This window comes from Daucus carota, chromosome 1 (genome assembly GCF_001625215.2).
Source record: "Daucus carota subsp. sativus chromosome 1, DH1 v3.0, whole genome shotgun sequence".
NCBI lineage: Eukaryota > Viridiplantae > Streptophyta > Magnoliopsida > Apiales > Apiaceae > Daucus > Daucus carota.
Genome location: NC_030381.2, coordinates 43,713,441 through 43,735,486, shown reverse-complemented (window position 1 = coordinate 43,735,486; position 22,046 = coordinate 43,713,441). Strand labels below are relative to the sequence as shown.

The following is a 22,046-nucleotide window of genomic DNA, read 5'->3' as shown; positions in this document are numbered from 1 at the left end:
TATTTTATCTTTTAATTACAATGTTTATGTTGTAGAACGTAATCTACACACACATATGTGTGTGTGTGTATCTTTAATATAGAATGCAATTATGTGTGTATGTAGATATATAATTATATATATGTAATAAAATAAATAAATTGCAAATAACAATTCATCTGACTGATTATCCTTGTGACTTTGGTTCATAGATGAATTATGCATAGAATCTAAAACATGTATTACAAAATCTTCATATTGATATGTATAGGGGCCCCTTTTTCAACCATCCTTAGTCATAAAGGGTGGTTTAACCAACACATAAAGGATACTCATTTATAAAATTATGGTAAAGGTGCTCTTCAACCGTTGATGATTCTACTAATGACTAAGATTTGATGGCTATTAAATATTTACAACCTGATTGTGGAACAAGGTCACAAGTACCTTACAAAAATAATTATGCTCAATTATGAAATTAAATCCCCATAAATGTAAAGATCTTCGAGGATTAATTATCTGTTATTTGTATCTTTTTTTCAAATTATGTAATAAATTTGTATGCATATTAGATTTTGTAATAATTGAATTGAAATTAAATATTTCTTAATTACTAGATTTTCCTACCTACTACCTACCATATCACAGAAATCAAGTTGCACAAATATCTCTTTCTCAACTAAAATCTAACTCTTTTGTTTTATTTTGATAGATGAATATATATACATAATAATGTCAGCTTCATAACTTGAAAAATGTATTCAGCAAATTACTTGGGAGGGACATTGGAGAATGTTGGGGAAAGTCATGTCAATTCGACTACATATGAAGATGATCACCAAAGTCAGAACGCGGACCGGGACAAGGCAATTATATCTCGGAAAAGTTGCACTCTTGATAAAAAACAAAGAGTTTGGTTATCAGATCCGGAGACAAGGTTTTCTAGTAGAAAAAACAAATATATAGATTTGAGTTTCTTTATTTGTAGCCGAAAGGTATTCAAGTGGACTCTCGTAATGGTTTCACTAGCCTTGCTTGTCATCGGAATGTCGATTACAAATGAGAAGAGTTTGCCAAAGATCGATCTCCGCCCACAGACTCCGGAAGATTATATGCTTGCTCTTCATAAGGCACTTGTCTTCTTTGATGAGCAAAAATGTAAGTGAAATTATTAATTTTCTTAAGATATTTATCATTCTTTTACTATTACTATGACAAATTGTTAACTTACTTTGCCTTCATATGAATACATAATATATATATATATATATATATATATATTAATTAGTATTAATATAATAAAAAGACTGTTTATCCACAAATTCCTGATGATCAAAACTTTACATAATAATAATCGAGATTTATGTGTAAAAATTATAAAAAAAACTAGTTATATACACAGTAAAGATTTCCATATGTTTACTTAATTTTTTTAAATCTCCTCATAAGTCATGACCCCCTTGTTATAATACCTTTTTTCCAATCCCATATATATATATATACACACACACACACACACATACATACATACACACACACATACATACATACATACATACATACATACATACATACATATATATATATATATATATATATATATATATATATATATATATATATATATATATATATATATATATATATATATATATATAGAGGGACATGTAGCATGGTAGGAATGATTCATGTTAGCAGTTTACTGGTTTAATCAAATAATTCAAAAAGTGTAATAAAAAGTCAATGTATCAATGAAAAAATAAGTGTCATTATATATGTAGGTGTTTTTTTTTTACACAAGCCCAAATCTTTTAGCCTATGCTATAGTTGTTGAGCTCAACTATTTGTTATCTTATTGTGTTTAAACTGAACTATCTAAAAATTCCTGTTTATATATGAAAATCATTCATTATACACCATTATCATTATAATAGTTTTATATTATAATCATTTACTAATATGTTTGCAAGTTAGCAGCTGGGAGATTATCCAATAACAATTATGGTATAAATTGGAGAGAAGATTCCGGGCTACAAGACGGAAATGCAACTAAGAGAGGTCTTGTAGGAGGATATTATGATGCTGGTGATAACATAAAATTTCATTTTCCAATGTCATTTGCCATGACAATGTTAAGCTGGAGTCTCATAGAATACGAAGGAAAGTACAAGACCATTGAAGAATATGATCATATTAGAGACCTTATCAAATGGGGTACTGATTATTTACTTCTCACCTTTGATTCATCTGCTTCTTCTATTCCCTATATTTATAGTCAGGTAAACATAATTTCATGAATCTTAGTTTCTCTTTTAATTCTTATATTATGTCTTTAATTTGTATGAATTAGTTTGTTTAATTTGAATATCTCTAGGAAGAAACTTGCTAATTTCACCAATGAGATGATGCTCTAAGAATCTTGTTTACCTTTATATCATGATAATTAACAGGTGGGAGGGTCTGTTAACGGATCCACAGTTTCAGATGATCATACATGTTGGACTAGGCCAGAAGATATGGACTATCCTCGTCCAGTCCAAGTTACACATGAAGGTCCTGACTTAGCCGGAGAAATAACTGCAGCACTAGCAGCAGCATCTATAGTTTTTCGTGACAACAATGCCTACTCTGAAAAACTTGTCAAAGAGGCAGTTTTGGTCTTTAAATTTGCCCTAGACAAAAGCAAACACAAAATATATAGCCTTCATAATCCATATATTGAACATTATTACAATTCGAGTGGCTACTATGATGAGGTGATGTGGGGTGCAATATGGCTATACTATGCCACCGGAAACCAGAGTTATCTATCACTTGCAACTGACCAAGAACTGTCTTCTAAAGCCCATGCCTTTTCAATGAATCAAGATTCAATTGTTTTAAGTTGGGATAACAAGTTACCAGCAGCCATGATGTTGCTAACCAGGGTGCAGCTTTTCTTAAATCCTGGCTATCCATTTGAGGCAGTGCTCAATAACTATCACAAAATTACCGGTCTTACTATGTGCTCATATCTCCAGCGCTACAATATTTACAACTGGACTCAAGGTAACTATAGTATTTTCATGTAACTTATTAGTGTAAATCAAAGACATACATAATATTAAAAATATATGTTTAAAATAATATTAAATGAAGTTATATTTGTGTAATTTGATTTGATATTAATTTAAGTATAGCTGATCAAAATTAGCTTTTTTCACAATTTTAGGGGGACTAATTCAATTGAATCATGGAAATGGACAACCACTACAGTACGTAGCTAATGCAGCCTTCTTAGCATCACTGTTTGCAGATTATTTGGAGGCCATAGATGTTCCAGGTTGGAAATGTGGCCTTGACTTCATTTTAGTTGAAGAACTCCGTAGTTTTGCCTCTTCTCAGGTTACATAATATTTCCAACTTTTATGTAAATTTAATTTTCTTCATTCAACTATATGTATAATTCTAATAATTCATTATACTTTGAATCAACAGATAAATTACATTCTTGGTGTAAATCCCTTGAATCTGAGCTATGTAGTCGAGTATGGCAACAACTATCCTAAACATGTTCATCATCGCGGCGCGTCTATACCTAATGACAACAAGAAATATTCATGTAACGATGGATGGAAATGGTATGGAAGTCGCCAACCGAATCCCAACACAATTATTGGGGCAATGGTAGGAGGTCCAAATCAATTTGACGAATATAAGGATATTCGTTCAGATTATAGCCATAATGAACCCACTATTGCAGGAAATGCAGGATTAGTTGCTGCACTTGTATCTCTCACGACAAGTGGCGGTCAAGGAATTGATAAGAACATCATATTCTCAAGAATCATGCCATCACATCCAACAAGTCTGCTACCTCTGTCAACTAAAAGGCCTTAACATGCACAATGATAACATATATTATCAGAGAATTTGCATTTATTAGATGTTTAATATCATATAAACTTTGGTTTCGTATTAATCATTATGATTTTTGACTTTTTAAAATGCATTTGTTTATGTCTTCGGTCGATTAGAAGTGTTGATTATTATCTTTTTTTTATATGATATAAAAACACCAATAAATCTTTATTATTATATATAAAAAATATCAGTATCAATATCTTGTTAAATATTATAACTCAATTATCTCCCATATCTATAATAGCCAATTAATTATTATTTTTATTTTTTAAAATACATATATTTATGTTTTTGAGTTTTGATTAACGGAAAGTACAGATTTCTTCAGTTTTAAAAATGAAATATGATATAAAAAAATCCTTGTGGAGTCCTTAGTAAGGTACCAAACATCACTATGAAATTATTATGAAATCTTACAAATTCATTTTATTTTATCAGCATAATAGCCAGACCGATTAAATTAATCAAATATGAAACTCACAAAACAGTTGTTACCATGAGAAATGGAACAAGGATCAACAACTCACATATATAATGTTTTATCAATGAAACTATTTAGGTGTATGCAAATCATGTTAACATTTATTATAAATCAGTTTTATTTCTATTTATTAAAACTTATATTAGATCAAATGTCTTCGATATATAATTCAATCGAAATTTTGTGAGAATAAGCGAAAATCGAGCATAAGAGCATCTCTACTAGTTTCCTAATGATTGTTCTAGTGATAGCCACTATTATTTCTCGCTTATTAAGAATGAGACTGTCGGGGGGATCAACACAATTTATATAAAAAAAATAGACGTTTTCTCATAAATACCCAAATCCAAAATTTTTTTTACAAAAATATCACATCTTTTTCAAATATTTTGCAAAAATACCAAAATTTTGATATATTTGCAAAAATATTGTATGCAACCCGTTGCAATCACATGCAACTATACTTGCAAGTTCCAACTAGATGCAGCCATACTTGCAACCCCTGCAATGCCAATTAACTGAAGTTGTGTCTGGTTGCATCTAGTTGCAGATCGTATTTTTGCAAATATTTTCAAAATATAGTAAAATCGCAAAAAACTTAGAAAAAGTGATAGTTTTGGTGAATTTCTAAAAAGAAATCGTAAGAATATTTATGTTTTTAAAGTATTTATAAAAATACCGTCAAATTGCAAATGAGAAACAGTTGCAATTAAAGTCGCAAATGAGATTTATATCATGTTTTTGAAAATAATTTGTGCGGTTTGAATATTTCAAAAAAAGGTAAAAGAAAATATTTACTACTCAAGCTTTAACCAGAAATAAAGAAGAACTAAATATAACTTAAAATATTTTTTTTAGAAAAAACCTTCAACAATACAGCATAAAAAATTTAATGTGGCTTGTTTCGCCACTTAAGTAATTTTACAACTATCTTATAAAATCTGTGTAAACAATTTACATGTAACTAATTTTCAGTATAGTGTGCTTTTAAAAAATTTACTTCACAATTTTTTTAAGTGAACTCAGTAGTATTTCTTATATACTACACTGGTACACGCTAGATTATACTCTGTGGTTTGTACAACTCTATTCTTTTGCAAAGACATTAAACAATTACAAAAATTTTAAAAATTTGTTTATTTCAATTTGTTGTAATGTTACAGTTTAAGAAGTATTTATATTTTAATATATTTGATACAGTTATATTTTTTCATATTTTTTAATTTAGCCTGTGCTTCGCTTCTGTTATTAGCATGTTATTAACCTGAAGACAATGAAAAGGAAAAGTTTGCTATACAGAGAATACGAAGTAAAATTTAATCTCCTTTGATTTTATGCAATTTGCAGCACATATTACTATATCTGCATGTTTTACTCTCTTCCTCGTTTAGTATGCAATCCCTCTCATTTATGTTGTCTAACTCAGAAACTATCTATATATTCACAGATTTTTTATAGCGTTCTTGAACTCCAGGATCTCCTCTGTTGTTAGCACTTGTTTTCGAATTTCGAATCAAGAACCATCATAGCAAAGGTAGCATACGTGTTAGTCTGCATTTGCATTTATATGCAACGTTTGTAAGGAAACGTATCATCTTGTCTAGAGAATTTGGTCCCGAATGAAATAAGAAAGACGAAGAAATGACGGAGAAAAATATAGAAGGCAAAGATAGCGTCCCTAAGAGTGATATTGTGTTGGGAGTTCTCATACACTGCCAAGGATGCGCACGTTCAATCTGCAGCTCCTTGCGTGGATTTGAAGGTAGCGAAAAAAATTTAGCTTTTATTTATAATGCAGTGTGTCTGGAATTTATTCTAGCCCTGTGTTGATATCTAGAGTTTAACTGGGACAATATATTTGTCAGGTGTGGAAGAAATTGAAATAGACTCGAAAAATCATCAGGTGACGGTGAAGGGGGCGAGAGCTGATCCGATCAAAGTTGTAGAGAGGGTTCGGAAGAAGTGTGGTAAGCATGTGGAGCTTATGACTCCAGTGTTGTCAGAAGAGAAGAAAGAAGAGATTAAGGAAGAGCAAAAACAGGAGGTTAGTGTCAGGAGCTGTCATATTAGTTACTGGCAATACTTAGATGTAGTTGAACTAGCTATGATTTTCATATGTTTCTGATATTTCTTCGGTTGTATAAAGCCAAGATTGGTTGAAATAACTCTGAAAGTGAATCTGCACTGCCCTGGCTGCGCCACGGATGTGAAGCAAACCATCCACAAATTACAAGGTAAAGACTGACAGACCTTACTTCTTGTATAGTTCTCAGCTACTAACTTAAAATAAGGTATATTATGAATCAATTCTATCTTAGGTTTCATAATTGCAATTATACAGAATGCTGATGTTTATAATGTAATTACAAATATGTAATCCCCTGGTGCAGGAGTGGTGACAGTGGAAACGTATCTGAAAGACTCGATAGTGAAGGTGACAGGAAGCATGGAACCGGAGAAGATAGTGGACTTGGTGAAGAAAAGGGAAGGAAAGCAGGCAGTGATTGTGAAACAGGAGAAGAAAGGAGGCAGTGGAAAGAAGGATGATCGGAAAAAGAATCAGACGACGGGAGGAGAGTATCAGAAAGGGGGGAGAAGGGAAAAGGAGTCGTCTTCCATTTACGCAAATTATCCCTCACACCTTGTTTATGCCCCTCAGATTTTCAGTGATGAAAATCCTAATGCTTGCTCCATTATGTAAACCATTTTATGTCACACAGAAACAGATACTGCAAGAATATCAACTAGCTCCCTTAATCATACTCTGTCTATTTGTATCTTTAGTTTACAGTTTCCTTGCCTGCAACACTTCATCATCACATAAATTAACATCACAACTACAAATCTTATGAAATTTCAGAGTAAATTCCCCACAAAACAATGTGCTTAATTATAAATGCCCACAATACAATACTTGATTCGGATATGAATGAATGAAAATAGAATGTGAACTTCTTGCTTGAAAAAAAAAAACTACTTTAAGAGCATATGAGCCTACCACTTGTACAAGACTATTTGTCAATTATGCATAACAACAAAAGTTTTAAAGACAACTTAAGTAGTTGAGATTGCGGTTTCCAATTTCAGAAAGTTTCTAAAATCTGACAAAGCGTCTTCAAGATTTGACAAAAAATAAAATAAAATATGCTATGCCATTTTTGTTGCCTCTTCATCGAAACTTTGCAATTTCAGAAGTTTTCAAGAATTTGATAGTTCAGCGTAGGGTTCATGTCACAACGGCACGGGCATGCCAGACTGGGCATGCCCTAGGCATGCCTTTTGTCCATTTGGCATGCTTTTTTACTAATTTTTTATATAAATAATAAAATTTATATAAATATTATATCTTATAAATATTGAAAATTTTAAATATAGTCCAACTTCATAGTTAAATATTAGATAAACTACTAATATAAGTTAGTATCGTACTAAGTTCTGTTCTTAATATTTACTAACTTTTGTTATATTTGTAAGTGCACTTTAGTATCAATCCTATAATGATGCAGCAGTTTTTACTATATTTAATGGAAAATGGCATGCCATTTGGGCATGCCATTTTATAAAATACATGCCTATAGGCACGCCAGTGAGAACTGCCGTGACATGTACAGAACTGCCGTGACATGTACCCTAGTTCAGCGTCTCCATGGTCCCCCAAAAAGAGTAGCAAAGTGTCGTGACATTTTTGTTGCCCTTCTGACAGAGTGATGTTGATATTAAACTATCAGATTTATTATTATTATTATTATAATAAATCATAATTTTAAATCAACCCGAACAAGCTCTAAGACTTGTGAGATAGTATCTATTTGTAATTACAGAGAGAAAAAAAGATGAACACCCTTGGAGATTTTATTCTAGAACACGCCTCATTAATTTTCACTCTGGATATATCGACTTAATTCAAAAGCATCTGTGGAGTAACAAGTAGAAACGAATACATTGTTGATATTTGATAAACCCTTGTTCCATTGTACATGAAAAGAGAGCAGTAAGTGGCAAGTGAGACATACATTCTCATTTCTCTCTTCTGCCTGAACTAATACAATCACTATCCAAAGACAACCTATGCATAGTAATTCAAGCTTGATTTCTTCTTTGCCTGGACCTGGATGATACCTTCATTGAAATCTTCATGGTTCACCTAGACAAACAACAAATTTAAACATGTATCAGAATTCAGAAGTGTTCAATGCACAAAGATGAACAGAAATTTAAACATTGTTAATAAAGTGTGTGTGCGTGTGTGTGTCTGTGTAGTGGGTGGGTGTCAGAGAGAGAGAGACCTCAGTGGCATCACGACGAAGAGCTAGCATGCCTGCCTCCACACATACAGCTTTCAATTGTGCCCCATTGAAATCATCCGTCGACCTAGCCAGCTCCTCAAAATTCACGTCTGGGTGGACATTCATCTTTCGTGAATGGATCTACACAACCCCAATCCATGTAAAAGCAGATTATATTATCAGCCAGATAGAATAGAACAGCAAATTTCATATTAAATTAGTTGTTAAAACTAAACCTGCAGGATACGAGCTCTGGCTTCTTCTGTGGGGTGGGGAAACTCAATTTTACGATCTAACCGCCCAGAACGCATGAGAGCAGGATCCAAGATATCGGCTCGATTTGTTGCTGCTATCACCTGCAAGCAGATAATAGAAGATTAAAAATATGAGACGAAGAGTCCTCTTAAACTTTCCTATGCAGCCAATGTCTAACAGACAAGGCCATAAAGGATAACCACTCAACTACATAATGCTCTTTAACCCATTTTACTTGAGAGTCTCAATTCTTTTCCAGTGTGTAAATTTCAATAAGACTTGCAATATATATTAAGTTAGACATACACTTTACTAAATGATGTATCAAGAACCTCCCAACGTTCCATCTTATACTAGTTGCTCATAATCAATTAGATCATCGATCTTACATAAAACTCAATTATATGGAACTACAAAACAATCAGCTTTTCTAAAAAGAATTAAAGATAGCAGGGAATTTCACCAACTGAATGTCATAACTAAAAGGACATACCTTGATCCTATCATCACTGCTAAAACCATCGAGCTGATTTAGAAGCTCAAGCATGGTGCGCTGCACCTCTCTATCCCCACTAACTTCACTGTATTCATAGACCAAAAGTAAACATCAACACTTACATACCAGTAAATGACAGTACATAAAAAATAACTTGCATACTAGAATTACATAGACTTTTTAAAGAGCAACACATGCTATACCTGTCGAATCGTTTTGTGCCAATAGCATCAATTTCATCAATAAATATGATGCAAGGAGATTTTTCCTTAGCAAGTTGAAATGCATCACGAACAAGTTTTGCTCCATCTCCAATGAACATCTGTATACAATATGTTAAAATGTAGTTAGTACAGAACCAGCCACTGCAATGGCCATGACAAATATTATAGACACGCATAACTTTATACAGGTCTTGATATGACTATAAGCAACAATTCATTCCAACTGAAATTTGAAATTATGAAGACCTGTTGTACAAATTATAAAAAATTTAGTATTATCTTAATAATGCAATAGCTCTGGTTGTTTGGAGAAAATTTTGATGTAGGCTATATCTGCTGAGAGAATTAACTGAACTAGATGATTTAGGCTCGAATTGAATAAGAACCTAACATTTAACAAGCAACCTTCACTTAGAAGTACTAATAATTAATAAGTAAATTAACAAGAGAGAGAATACAAAACCCCAAACTATGCACTGCCTCATTAGCAGCAATGTGGCATATACACCCCCGATATTTATAGGACCTTATTGCTTTCAAAATTAAGAATATTACATTAGCTTTATACTTCTCCAAACCTATTCATACTGTTGAACAATATCTGAAGTATATACACAAACATATGACTTAAAAATAATTATGCAGGTATTTATAAGAATAATAGCACCAATACTTGTTACATCAAGAGCATTACGAATTAAGCCAATGGCTACTATGATAACAAGAACATGTCGAAAAATGATATATGTGGCAACTATTAGATAAGTTTAGCTATAAATCACTTCATTAACTTTGTTTCCGTAAATTTTGATAGCCATCCAAGTATCCAACTGTAGATATAATGTACATAACCCATCAAGTCAAGAAATTCAAATGATATGTACTGTACTACTATGTAACATTAAGTTAAGTAATATAATAATCAATTCAAATTTATTCACAACAAGTTATTGTCAGCTCATCACACAAATTACAAGAGTGGAGTTATTAAGGTGGAATCTATAGCCAAAAGCTTGGCTAAGGATTGCCAGACGTTCTCTTTCTATATACATTCACAAATATTACAAGTTAAAAACTTATACAATGGACGGTAATAGTCTCGTGCACATATGCAATTGTTGATCAGTATCGGCACAGAAATAAAGTTAATTTACTTGCACAAACAAGAACATAAGTATCCAATAAATACCTGAACAAGTTGTGGGCCTGCTAGCTTCAGAAATGTAGCATTTGTTTGGGCAGCACATGCACGAGCCATCAAAGTCTTTCCAGTTCCCGGAGGACCATATAAGAGCACACCTTTGGGAGGTCGAACTCCTAACTTCTGAAACCGCTCCTTGTGTGTCATTGGCAAAACAATAGCTTCAACTAATTCTTGAATCTGCCACCAATAAAAAAAGTTAAAAGATAATGAAGAAAGCAAACAATAACCAACTAATTCACATATATCGATTTAAACTTGCCTGTTTCTCTAACCCTCCAATGTCATTGTAGTCTTCAGTTGGTTTTTCATCAACCTCCATTGCCTTGACACGAGAGTCGTACTCTGAGGGCAAGGTATCCAGGATCAAGTAACTATCCTTATTCACCCCGACCAAATCCCCAGGCTTCAGCTTATCGGGATCAACAAGACCAACCACGGGAAGGAAAATTGTCTACATTCAAATTGAAATGAAAACCATAATGGTTAATTTTAAGAACAGGAATATATAGTCATTTTTTAGCAAAGTGACTCTGTATAACAAGAAGGTAAGCAATAATCTGCTAAAAGCTTAAAAAATAAGAAAATCAAGTTTCAACTGGTACTAGAAAGAGTGGCTTAGTTAAGTCATTGTGTGATTAAAAGAAATCTGGGACAAGGGATATTTGAGATTTAAATGTTTGCTTTCAAACAATAATCATTTCAACAAAATTTTCATAACTCTAAGAAACCTTCAAGAAGATTTAATTAAATGATTGCAACAGGAGATAAAGGAATGTAAATTTGCAATAAAAATACTTTACTGTTCATAAATAGATGTCTGATCTAGGCTGACAATACGAAACTTATGCTAAGAACAACATCACAGGCTTGACTGCATGTCTGTTACTATTTTATTTCCTACATGATGCTCATGCCACTATAGAACAAAACAATTTTCAAAGATGCAAGTAAGAAAGCAATTATAACTACGAACGCATGAGAGCATTATGGTTACCTGGCGTGTAGATGTTTTCAGTACCACACATTTACCCTTCCTCTGTGAGTCAAGGTCGATATTTGCACCATCTTCCTCAGCTTCGTCCTCTGGGTTCATCTCTAAAATCTATAACAAAAAAAATAAAATTTCAATTAAGTAAGAAGCAACATAGCTAGAACCAAAAAGGAAACATTTTATTCCATTTCCCACAGGTATAATTGAAACAAGATATCATCTTAATCCGACATAACCAATTGATACTCTAGATTCTCCTGAGTCACTAGATTTTCTATGTTAATCTATGGTTTTAAAATTAAGTTTATAAAGCTACACTTAAAGGGAATACCGAGACACCCTGACCATGACTGCAACTGCCTAACAATGTTATTATCAATCTCCTCTTGCTACGTGCTATTACTCTCTTTGGCATTTAACTTCCCTGCTTTCCCTTATATTAAGTATTGGTCCCGAAGATTGTATTCCCTACATGAAAACCCTATTTAAGAACTATAAAAAGCAACAGCCACACACCCACACATAATTCAATTTCACTACATCCTGCTAATCAACATTGAAATCATCAAAGCATTTCTAAATCTCCCCCACCGCCACAAGACTCAGTATCCAGCAATCAGTCACCCACAAAGCAGCCATGAAAAGAGTAAATCCGAAAGCAATCAGATCTAATACACGAACACCAACAGCTTACGACCGCTATGACATGAATACTTGATCAAATTACACTTCTATTAAACAAAACAACTAAACTACGCAACCAGGAATGACAAATCATAAACCCTAAAACAAAACAACAACAAATCAAAAGCCGTAAACTAACCGCAAACACTACAAAACAACACAAAAGAGCAACTGAATAACTACCTCAACGATGTTTCCGACTAAGTAAGGAAGTTGCTTATTGAGTTTAATCTTCTCCTGATTCTCCTTAATTTTTTCCTTTATCGAATCCACTTCCAGATTTGTCCTTTGTAGCTCATCCTATACCAATGAAACCATCACTAAATTTATACAATAACGCATCCAATTAAACCGAATCGATACTCAATTAGATATTTAAACATACCTTGAGGACTCGAATTTCGTTATCGAGGAGACGAGAAGACCTAGCAATGTCATCGGTGGACATAGATGCGAGTTGATCGTCCTCGAAGTTGGTGTCTTCTACCATAGGTACTGCTGTCGCCGCCATTTTTGTGTATTTTCAACCCGGATTGAATTGCAGAGAGAGAGAGATTAGAGAAATGAGAGAGAAGGTTTTAAGGTGTCTTGTTCAGCAATTCATATATGTGTGTTGTATCTGCTGTATGTATAGTTTTGTTTTGAGTTTAGATGATCAAGGGCCCAATTGAATTTCAGTTTCATCATTGGAGAGGCCCAAAGTCTTTCGTCAGGCCCAGACTTGTGCCTGTTTTTTCCCTTTGTTTTTTGAAAAATTTGGAACAAATTACAGTATATTAAGTAACGTTGGTTCGAATGATCCGTAAAAAAAAACTTTGGTTTGAATGAGAATATAATATTGTCTTTTCTTTTTTTGCCGCATATATGTGAACTATATTAAAATCTTGAGCTATTATACTAAAACTGAAGCAATATATTTCAAACAAAAAATAATTTATTTAAAAATAATATTTGTTTCATTCAAATGTCAATTTTACTTAAAAAAATTATAGAAATATGTATTATGATTTTTCTTCGGTGTAAAATGCATGAAGGCAAAATATAGGCGTCCTGGTTCCGAATTCGGGTAGTGCTACTTGCTTCCCCCAACTCTATTTTTCCTTTTATGTAGTCTTCTTTAACAAGAAACTCACCTAGCATAAACCATATTTAAAAATTGGATGTCAGTCTTTCCTCACACAAATATGAGAAATAAGATCTCAAATACCACCTAATGATTCTAAAACAATAGTCCCAAATATCATATTAAAGCATAATATGAAATACTATTATGTTAAAGAAAATTAAAAACATAATTTAAAATAAGATTTTCGGTTCAAAATATTATATTATCTAATATTTTGTAGTGAAATCAGAAACACAAAATGAACTAACGTTTGAGACATGTGGATGTGGTAGTTGGGTCATTGCTAATTGCTACTATTAGGCCATTTTACCTTAAAATATAATACGCCTAAATAACGTTTGAAAATAACAAAATAAAACACTTAGCACCTTTGGCTTTATCAACTCTCTCTTAGGACAACAAGAGGATTGTGTGTGTTGGTACGAACATAAATATGGTGGAAGGCAAAGTAGGCACTTATGTGTTGTACGGCAGCGCAGTTCTACTTGGGCTTATTTGCAGGGAGGCGATCGATAAGTACGAGAAGCACAAAGCTAATCAAGACAAGCAGAAGCCCCGCCCCGCTCCAGTTCCTTCCCAAGAATCTCCCTCGCTTGTAGCCGTGGATCCGTAAAATTTTTACTGCAATTTATGTTCTTATAAATTTTGAACGTGAATTTGTAACTTCATATGTTGGTTTAATGATTGTATGCAATGACGACTGGTGAAATATATATATATAGTTTTTGTTGCTTATTGTTGAAACCTAATAGTTTTATTTGTCAAGGAAGATTAAAGTAGAATTATCCTTAATTTTGTGCATATAAATATATATATGAGTGTGACGAAATTTGATGGCGGATTACTAATTAGTCTCGATGATGATGTTTGATGTGGAGCAAATTGTGTAAGATTATTTGGACAAGTTCGATAAAGGAAGACAGGTCTGACAGTTTTCTTATGACAATTTTGGGTCTTGGCTCAAAAAAAAAACACATAGATAATTTGATCTCACATTGTTCATCATGTCAACGGACGGTGAATAAACAATTTTTCCCCTTACTTTTGGGTTTTATGCATTGCTCAGGTCGGACTAAGCTAATCTTTTTTGCCTGGACAAGGGTTACGTGACAATTCTGTTTTAGGATTATTGGAATTTGGAACCGTATCTGTTCACATGTTGCGTTGTTTTGAGAGTTTCTGTTGGATGAGATGTGGAATTTGCTATTTTTCAGTTTTTTCATAGTCAGCAAATTCATTTACTAGTGTATATAATACAAGTGTTGAGATGTTATTCAGCAATGCCACTATGATAACTTTAAACATCAATGAACAAGTGAGTAATGTACTCCAGACTTGCATTGCAATTTGCACAAGGACCCTAATCTTTTGGTTTATGGAACTTTCACAACCTGAAGTTTGTATAGGTGCTAAAAGCCTATAAGTAAGAACAGCTGCTGCCTGAATCTGCGAGCGCCAGAACTTGGTTGAGTGCGGATATTCTGAGGCACGGATGTTTCCAAGGGACAACTGCTGAGCATTTGGCAAATCAGTCATAGATATTGCTTACAATTACTTGGTTGTAACACCTGATTCTCAGTCCAAACGCCCCGTAAGTCTTACAATCTGTAAAAAAAAAATTGAATAAGCAGGGTGCAGCACCCTGCAAGTATACCAGTCTCACTGTTTCTCAGAGTAGAGCTTGATAATGCTAGAAAAAAGATCTCAGTGTATTACAGGGGCAACGATGCCTTAAGCAGCAGAAATTTATGGCATAGCTTTTATATCATCCAACTCTACTGTTTCAGCTATTTGAACAATCTTTCAAGTCCATAACCTGTGCATTCAGCTGAAATAACAAAAGAAAATGAGATATGCCATCATTTGAATCCAAACTGTTAGATTGTAAGTTTGTAACCCCTGAACCAAAAACCATAACTTGATTCATTAGCTATTACAAGATTTATATATTAATTTTATTTTGTTTCTAGAAAGCCAGAGCTCTGGTCAGCTAGCTACCATTTCTCTGTTTTATCATCACATAGATGCGCTTCTACAGAAGGGTGTCTCATGACATTCCTCTGGAGCACATCAATGTCTGATTTGGCTAAGAATCATCATTCCAGAGTCCCTTGTTCTATTTACTTTTGTAAACACAAATTAGCACAATAAACAAACTTTTATCAAAGCACCACCAACTAAATGCGTGTGCTAGTATGAAAAACCATAAATTGGGAAAAATATCAAAAAGACATTAACAAAGTAAAGCATGAAGCTTAAGAAAAATAAATGGAGTCGGCAGGAAGTGGAGTGTGAAATATAGGATTAGGTCTTTCAAGGGTTTGTCATAACTTGTGAATTTGCAATTGTGTCCCTCAACTTGTGTTATATTATATATTTGACCTCAAATTGAGGGAAAGTTAATGAAGTACTACGGTTTGTAATTTATTTTTATTTTTTTTCGAGTTTAATTAAGTAATTATTAGAAGAAATATATTTGTTTTTTCACCAATGACCTCTTGGTTTCTTTAAATATGTTCGAATATTTTTTTAAAAGTGCCCTTCAGATTGTCACCTTATTTCTAGAACATTTGTCAATTTAAAACCATTGGGAAAAAGATTACATCACTTCAGAATACACAAAATAAAAAATAAAGAGTATATTTGTTTTTGTTTTTTTGCCCGAACAAAGATTATGTTTGAGTGTAGAACGGATACACAAAAAATCCAGATGTTAAGATTATTTGATTTCATCAACTCTGTAACCAATTTTTATTTTTCACCCCATCATATTTATTGCCTGAAAGCACTACTGAGAACTTGAGATAGCCACAATACCATTGACTTTTGAATTGTCACCATTAAGAAACAAAAAGATAGCAAGTATATTACAAAAATACATCAAGCATCCAGAGTCATATACAATATAGGAGACTGACATATGGAAACTAAACTAAGCCATTCACAAAGAAGAAAGATATGAAGATAACCATCCAGAGTCCAAGGTGCTTCCTATTTAACGTCGAAAAAATTGGCATTTGCTCATTGATCTACTTTCCAATTCCAAGCTCTTTTGTGATATCTTTAGTCAGGGCAAACTGCATAGTGTTATGCCATGGAAATAATGTACGCGTCACTGGTAGTTTCCTCCGAAGATCCTGCATTTTGGATGCAAAAGATTAAAGGTGTTGGTACATTCTTACTGAAACTTCTTTATATGAGAGGAACTAGAAATACAAGTATTTACTAATTCTTGACTGTATATCTATTGATGACACTGAAAAATATTAACATTATTTAGACTACAAGGCTAGGTATAGTACTGACTGATATCAAACCGGTGTACAGTAAAACTTAAAAGGCTTGAAAATTTTGATGCCCCTCCTTGTATATATATTTATTATCCGCAATCATACAGCTATATGGCTTGATCTTGATATTGAATAAACTCATGTGATATGTAATCTTTTTACTAGTGAAGCGAATAGATTAAGATGAAGGCAAGTCTATATAGGCTCTAGAATATAATGCTTATACAAAGGAGGCAAAGTCGACCTATAATATTTATAATTTTAACTTTCATGGATTAAGGCAAGGTTGTTATCTAAAAGTTATTGCTTTAATGCTTGAGACGTGCAGCTCACAGAAGCAGAAGTATGTGGCCATGCTCATACAATAACTTTCTATTAATTACACTAGAAGATAAAATGAAAACATAAAAATAATAATAAGTACTAAATCTATTGGCATGGAGATGCATGTGTTTGAGAGATTTCGAAGACAAACCTTAAAAGTAGTATCGGGTAAGTTTGAATAGGATGCCTGTATAGTGTAATTGTCAGTATCAAGTTATTGAAAGAATACACTTGGATACTAAAAAATGTAACAGGACTCAACCTGCAGAGAAGTAAGGTACTCTGTCTCATGATGGCGAATGATGTTAGTCAAGGAAATTGCACAATCATCAGCAGCCTGACACGAAAATAAAATACATTAGCCCACAATCAAGAAGTAACCAAAAAACATGAAATACAGCCAACAAACAAGCTTGCCCTTTTAGTAAGGGTGTTTATTATAGAAACTGTAACAGAAGAACTTGCCATAATTATAGTTATCAAAAGTAAGGGTTTTTTTATGATCTTGATATATATGTAGAATTGATTATAACAGGTGCTTTATAGGAGATCCAGATTATTTATCCATCACATTTGGAGGGGAAACTTCCAGCTAAAAAAGAATGATAGAACTTGCCATCAAGAAGCTGAACATTTTAAAAGTGCCAGCTCCAACAACTGTAGGCGATTAGCCATTTCCTTGTCAAATCTGTGGCTCAAGATCAATAAAACACCAAGGAGCATATGCAGTCGAACCTGAACTTCCTACATGTCAATTTAAGAGGCAAAGCAAGGAACTTTACCAGGGTCCGAAATATATGCAGAGACCACAGATGTTAACATTTCATTTCTTTTTAAATATGGTACTTTAGGGGTAATGTATCCGACATTTTGTTGTGTGGTTTCCACCCCACATAAATTCAGTCTGTGGGGACAACTATACTTTACAAGGAATTTTCCCGTGATACAGACATAGTGGCATAATAGCATATAGGGTATCTGCACCGATAAAGGTTAGAGCCACAGGAAATTTCTTGATTTTGAGTATAGTTGGGGGCTTAAGACCCTCCAGTATTAACAAGGTAGGATGAACAAGATAGATCTGAGCCAAGTTTTCAAAAAGTAAGTTCAACCTCCAGCTTCCATAAACGAATCGAGCTAAGCTTGCTTATATATCTTACTTTAACAAGGTTTTAGAACAAAGGAGCCCAAACTTGAAAGCTCAACAAATGGTCTAGAATACATATTTAAAACATAGGTGGATATGAAACAGTTCTATCATTAACATGGATTACTTTACAGGGGCCACGTAGACGGCCATAGTTACTAATAGACTGTGCTTTATTACAATAAATAGTTATCAAATTCATTCTTCTCTAATTTTCAATTCAAATACTCCTCTATTACATATTCCTCTAATAACAAATGTTGTATTCTTTCAAATTATTAGAGGGGTAGGAAACTAATCAAAATGTTCACTGAGAATAATTAAAAAGCAACTGCTAGACTAACAAAACCACAAAACAATAAAGAGCCGAGAGGCATAGATCTATACAGATTTACCTGAATGATCGTTGAGTCCTTGCACTCATGTTTTGCATCTAATTGGACATTTCCTTCTTCAAAGTAGTGAGCGCCCACCTGAATAAGTTCAAGATAGTATGCAGTGTTAATTCAACAATCACATATACATAAATAACAGAGTACAATTTGTGCATAGAAATTATTGCTAATACAATTAAGAGATTATTAACCTGCACTCTGCCTGTTACTTCCACAACTTGCAAGTCGTCCTTAAACTCAATAGTCCATATTGAACGCCAACTTCCATTACTGAAACATAAATCACAATATTAAAATGGTAAGAGAACTACCATCTTCTCTGTAAAATGATTAAACGAAGCTACTAGCCTACTACCAATCATCGAGCAATCTGACAACTTATTTAAACTAGTATGTTAATAAGGCAATCAGGTATTAGTGAATGGTGCAGTCAACTCGGCTCAGGCATCCAGTAAAAAGATGAAGCACATAGGTTCCACATAAGCAGAAACAAATTATCAATGTTTAGCTGGCAAGAAGGGGTGTGTTATCTAAACTTACAAAGTTTAATTATTACAATCATAGACCACCACGAGTCACATACAATTGCCCAAAAAAAAGTAAATAAGAACAATCAAATACAGAATTTAAGGCTCACCAAAAATTTTGTGGGCTGTGTCGAGCAGCTGAAATAACCACAACAAGTTCAAAATCGGATCCAGGTTCTTCTACATCCTTTCCCCTAGTACAGAAAACTGAACAAACACCTTTGGGATAAGCTTCACCAACATATTTACTTAGTTCTGCCTCTACTGCACATCTGTGATCAGAGAATTATAAGATTATTTCTCCAGTAAAAGTTTTGTACAGTAGCAAACTGTTAGTTCTCCAGAATAAATCAAACTCACTGACGCTAGAACTCTAGAAGCATCACAAGTAGACTAATTTTTTATCAACCAAGCACAGGAAACATGACTGTTAATCAAACAGACTACACTTCGGTTGTAATGGGTAAACATAGAATGCATCGTTGTTTGCACATTCTCTAGGTCAGTGAATTATCACACCAACTACAGGTATAAAATATCGAAACTGAAAAAATATAATCTTTTATATATTTATTCTCTACAATTTTATGCAGACATCAAGTTGAAATAGACACTGGGTCCTAGTTAAACAGGACAACACTTACAAGTGATGCAAAGAAATCTGACACATTTGTAAGGCTCCTATTCAGAAAAAGAAAAGTTATCAATGTGTACCGATATTCTTCAACGTATGAGGATGGAAGTTCTTCATCAGTAGCAGGTCTCACTTCCTTACATACCTGAATAAATTTCACATAGCCATTAAATAGATTAAATGCAACGAAGAAAGTAGGTAGATCACCACTTACTTTTAGTCTTACCATTAATGGCAATCAAACAAATAAACTATAAAATTGAACAAGTAGTTACATAGTATTACAAAAGTACATATTTAACCACAAAGTTAAGAAGAAGCCTCAAGTAAATGATATTTACATTCTTATTATTACCTTCAATTAATGTACACTGCCCTACTTTATATCAATTTTCATTAAGATTTAAAGGTCTTTGAGCCTATATTATAGAGGAAGTGGACTGCAACAAAGATGGAGAAACAATATACCCCGAAAGGGAATATAATGTTCAAGGTAAACTTTTTTTAAAATTGTCATTTGTACCTCGACGAAACATATTTCTTAGCAAGAAAAAAAGAAAATAATGCAAAAGCTCTGAATGAAAAATACTATAAACACTCTTACACAGAGCTATACTTAACAGCCTAATTCATAATCCAAATAAATTTCGTGATATATTTGTAAAAGAACATAACTTACTTGCTTTATATGGTCAACTTTTGCAACTTGTGCAGTCCGAGGATCAAGATACTCATTCGCATTAATTTCACTATACGAAGTAATCAGCACCTAAAGGCATGATGCAAACAAGTACAAATGTAAGTTATCCAATAAAAGGACATAATTCAATGGAGAAAACGCATTAAACATTTTTACAGCCATTTCTCTACAAGCCCCAAAACAAATCTATTTTTCGTTAAACCCCAATTAATTCAAATTGAACTCGTCATTTCAGCCGTACCCCGAATACTTGAAGTCTTAAACAGCACATCAGAATCAAACCCCAATTCATTATATCAAATTACTTATATTTAAAGTTCAAACATAAACAAAAATGAAACTTTCTTCCGCAATGAAGCACACACTAACTTATATATCAGAAAAAGATTCAAACTTTACGAAACAAATTCCGAAAAAAGGAGAGCAAAAATCATACATCACCACTTCTATTAGGAAACTGAAGGGAAATGAGATGGGCCTTATTATAAAGAGGAAAAGCCTCTGAAGCTGCACTTTCATACACAGTATCATCCCCCAATATAGCTTTAACATCTGCAATACATAGCAGATCAAGAAAATGCATAGACACACAAAATCATAAAGAAATATAAATGCAAGAGAAATAAAGAAAGCACCTTTAGCGACGTATTGAATTTCACCGGGAGGAGAATTGAGAAGAAACCATTTGGCGATTTCTATTTTCTGTTCATCACTGATCTCGTTTTCTTCTTCGTCCGCCATTTTTGTCTGTTGGATCCCAAATTTACCCCAATCTCAATACATGTCACAGAGACTTGTTCAAATTTCTTGTCTCTTTTTTTATTTTCCTAAATGGCTTACTAAAATTTTCATATTGTGTGATTTTTTTTTTGCCATCCCATGACTAAACGGACAGTAGTTTATAAACGGACGAGATTGTTTTTAATGTTCTTTTTAAATTTATTATTTATTTTTTCACAACCAAATTTTAATAGAATAACATATTTTAATAGAGTTATATAACAATAAGTTTTATTTGAATATTTATTATTAAATTATATATATATATATATATACAAAGAAAAATTATATATGGATCACTATTTTATGGGAGATCTTGAAACTGTATATGTACCATAAACAGAACATCTTCTACATAATAATATATTTCACATTGTTCAACTTGAAAAATATACATAATCGTCGAAATTTTGGATAAAAAATAATTTGTACACACAAGAGTTTGCCAATCATAAATCAAAATAGCTGACCAGGTCACCAAAACACCCTGCCTCCCGATTAACATGATGGCCAAGAATCAAGTCGCTCATTAACCTAGCGAAGCTCGCCAACCGAGTAAAGAATCAATTGATGTCTTAGATCAAGCAAACTTGTCGACCAGGCCCCAGATTCCAGGAGCA

At 33.1% G+C, this 22,046-nt stretch overlaps 4 protein-coding genes and 1 non-coding gene across 6 annotated transcripts; 2 read left to right on the top strand and 3 right to left on the bottom strand.

Annotated features, from left to right (window-relative positions):
* Positions 1-734: 734 nt before the first annotated feature.
* LOC108223117 (endoglucanase 12) lies at positions 735-3,858 on the top strand. Its single transcript, XM_017397214.1, has 5 exons — positions 735-1,137; positions 1,957-2,258; positions 2,430-3,027; positions 3,191-3,363; positions 3,457-3,858. The coding sequence occupies exons 1-5, from the start codon at positions 735-737 to the stop codon at positions 3,856-3,858; spliced, it is 1,878 nt and encodes a 625-aa protein (XP_017252703.1).
* Positions 3,859-6,004: 2,146 nt separating this feature from the next.
* On the top strand, positions 6,005-7,064 carry LOC108223113 (heavy metal-associated isoprenylated plant protein 7). Its single transcript, XM_017397200.1, has 4 exons — positions 6,005-6,125; positions 6,229-6,407; positions 6,510-6,597; positions 6,754-7,064. Exons 1-4 carry the CDS (start codon positions 6,005-6,007, stop codon positions 7,062-7,064), a joined length of 699 nt encoding a protein of 232 aa, XP_017252689.1.
* Positions 7,065-8,237: 1,173 nt separating this feature from the next.
* Positions 8,238-13,117, bottom strand: LOC108204255 (26S proteasome regulatory subunit 6A homolog). Its single transcript, XM_017373606.2, has 10 exons — positions 12,889-13,117; positions 12,687-12,803; positions 11,823-11,930; positions 11,088-11,279; positions 10,814-11,005; positions 9,604-9,722; positions 9,398-9,485; positions 8,886-9,005; positions 8,650-8,790; positions 8,238-8,507 (listed from the first exon to the last, which is right to left on the bottom strand). Exons 1-10 carry the CDS (start codon positions 13,012-13,014, stop codon positions 8,430-8,432), a joined length of 1,281 nt encoding a protein of 426 aa, XP_017229095.1. The 5' UTR covers positions 13,015-13,117; the 3' UTR covers positions 8,238-8,429.
* A 2,493-nt stretch (positions 13,118-15,610) lies between these two features.
* On the bottom strand, positions 15,611-15,734 carry LOC135149992 (small nucleolar RNA snoR127). The gene has a single exon (XR_010288347.1). It is a non-coding gene; the product is annotated as a small nucleolar RNA snoR127 (small nucleolar RNA).
* A 700-nt stretch (positions 15,735-16,434) lies between these two features.
* LOC108204256 (F-actin-capping protein subunit alpha) lies at positions 16,435-21,497 on the bottom strand. 2 transcript variants are annotated; one of them, XR_010287873.1, is made up of 11 exons: positions 21,282-21,497; positions 21,083-21,198; positions 20,626-20,715; positions 20,027-20,091; positions 19,423-19,584; positions 18,977-19,055; positions 18,786-18,863; positions 17,860-17,987; positions 17,506-17,580; positions 17,395-17,430; positions 16,750-16,766 (listed from the first exon to the last, which is right to left on the bottom strand). XR_010287873.1 is itself a non-coding variant. In XM_017373607.2 (10 exons), the coding sequence occupies exons 1-10, from the start codon at positions 21,385-21,387 to the stop codon at positions 16,659-16,661; spliced, it is 915 nt and encodes a 304-aa protein (XP_017229096.1). In that variant the 5' UTR covers positions 21,388-21,493; the 3' UTR covers positions 16,435-16,658. The 2 variants fall into 2 exon arrangements, 1 of the variants encoding a protein (XP_017229096.1); XM_017373607.2 differs by lacking the exon at positions 17,860-17,987 and having other exon boundaries at positions 16,435-16,766; positions 21,282-21,493.
* Between the last annotated feature and the right edge of the window lie 549 nt (positions 21,498-22,046).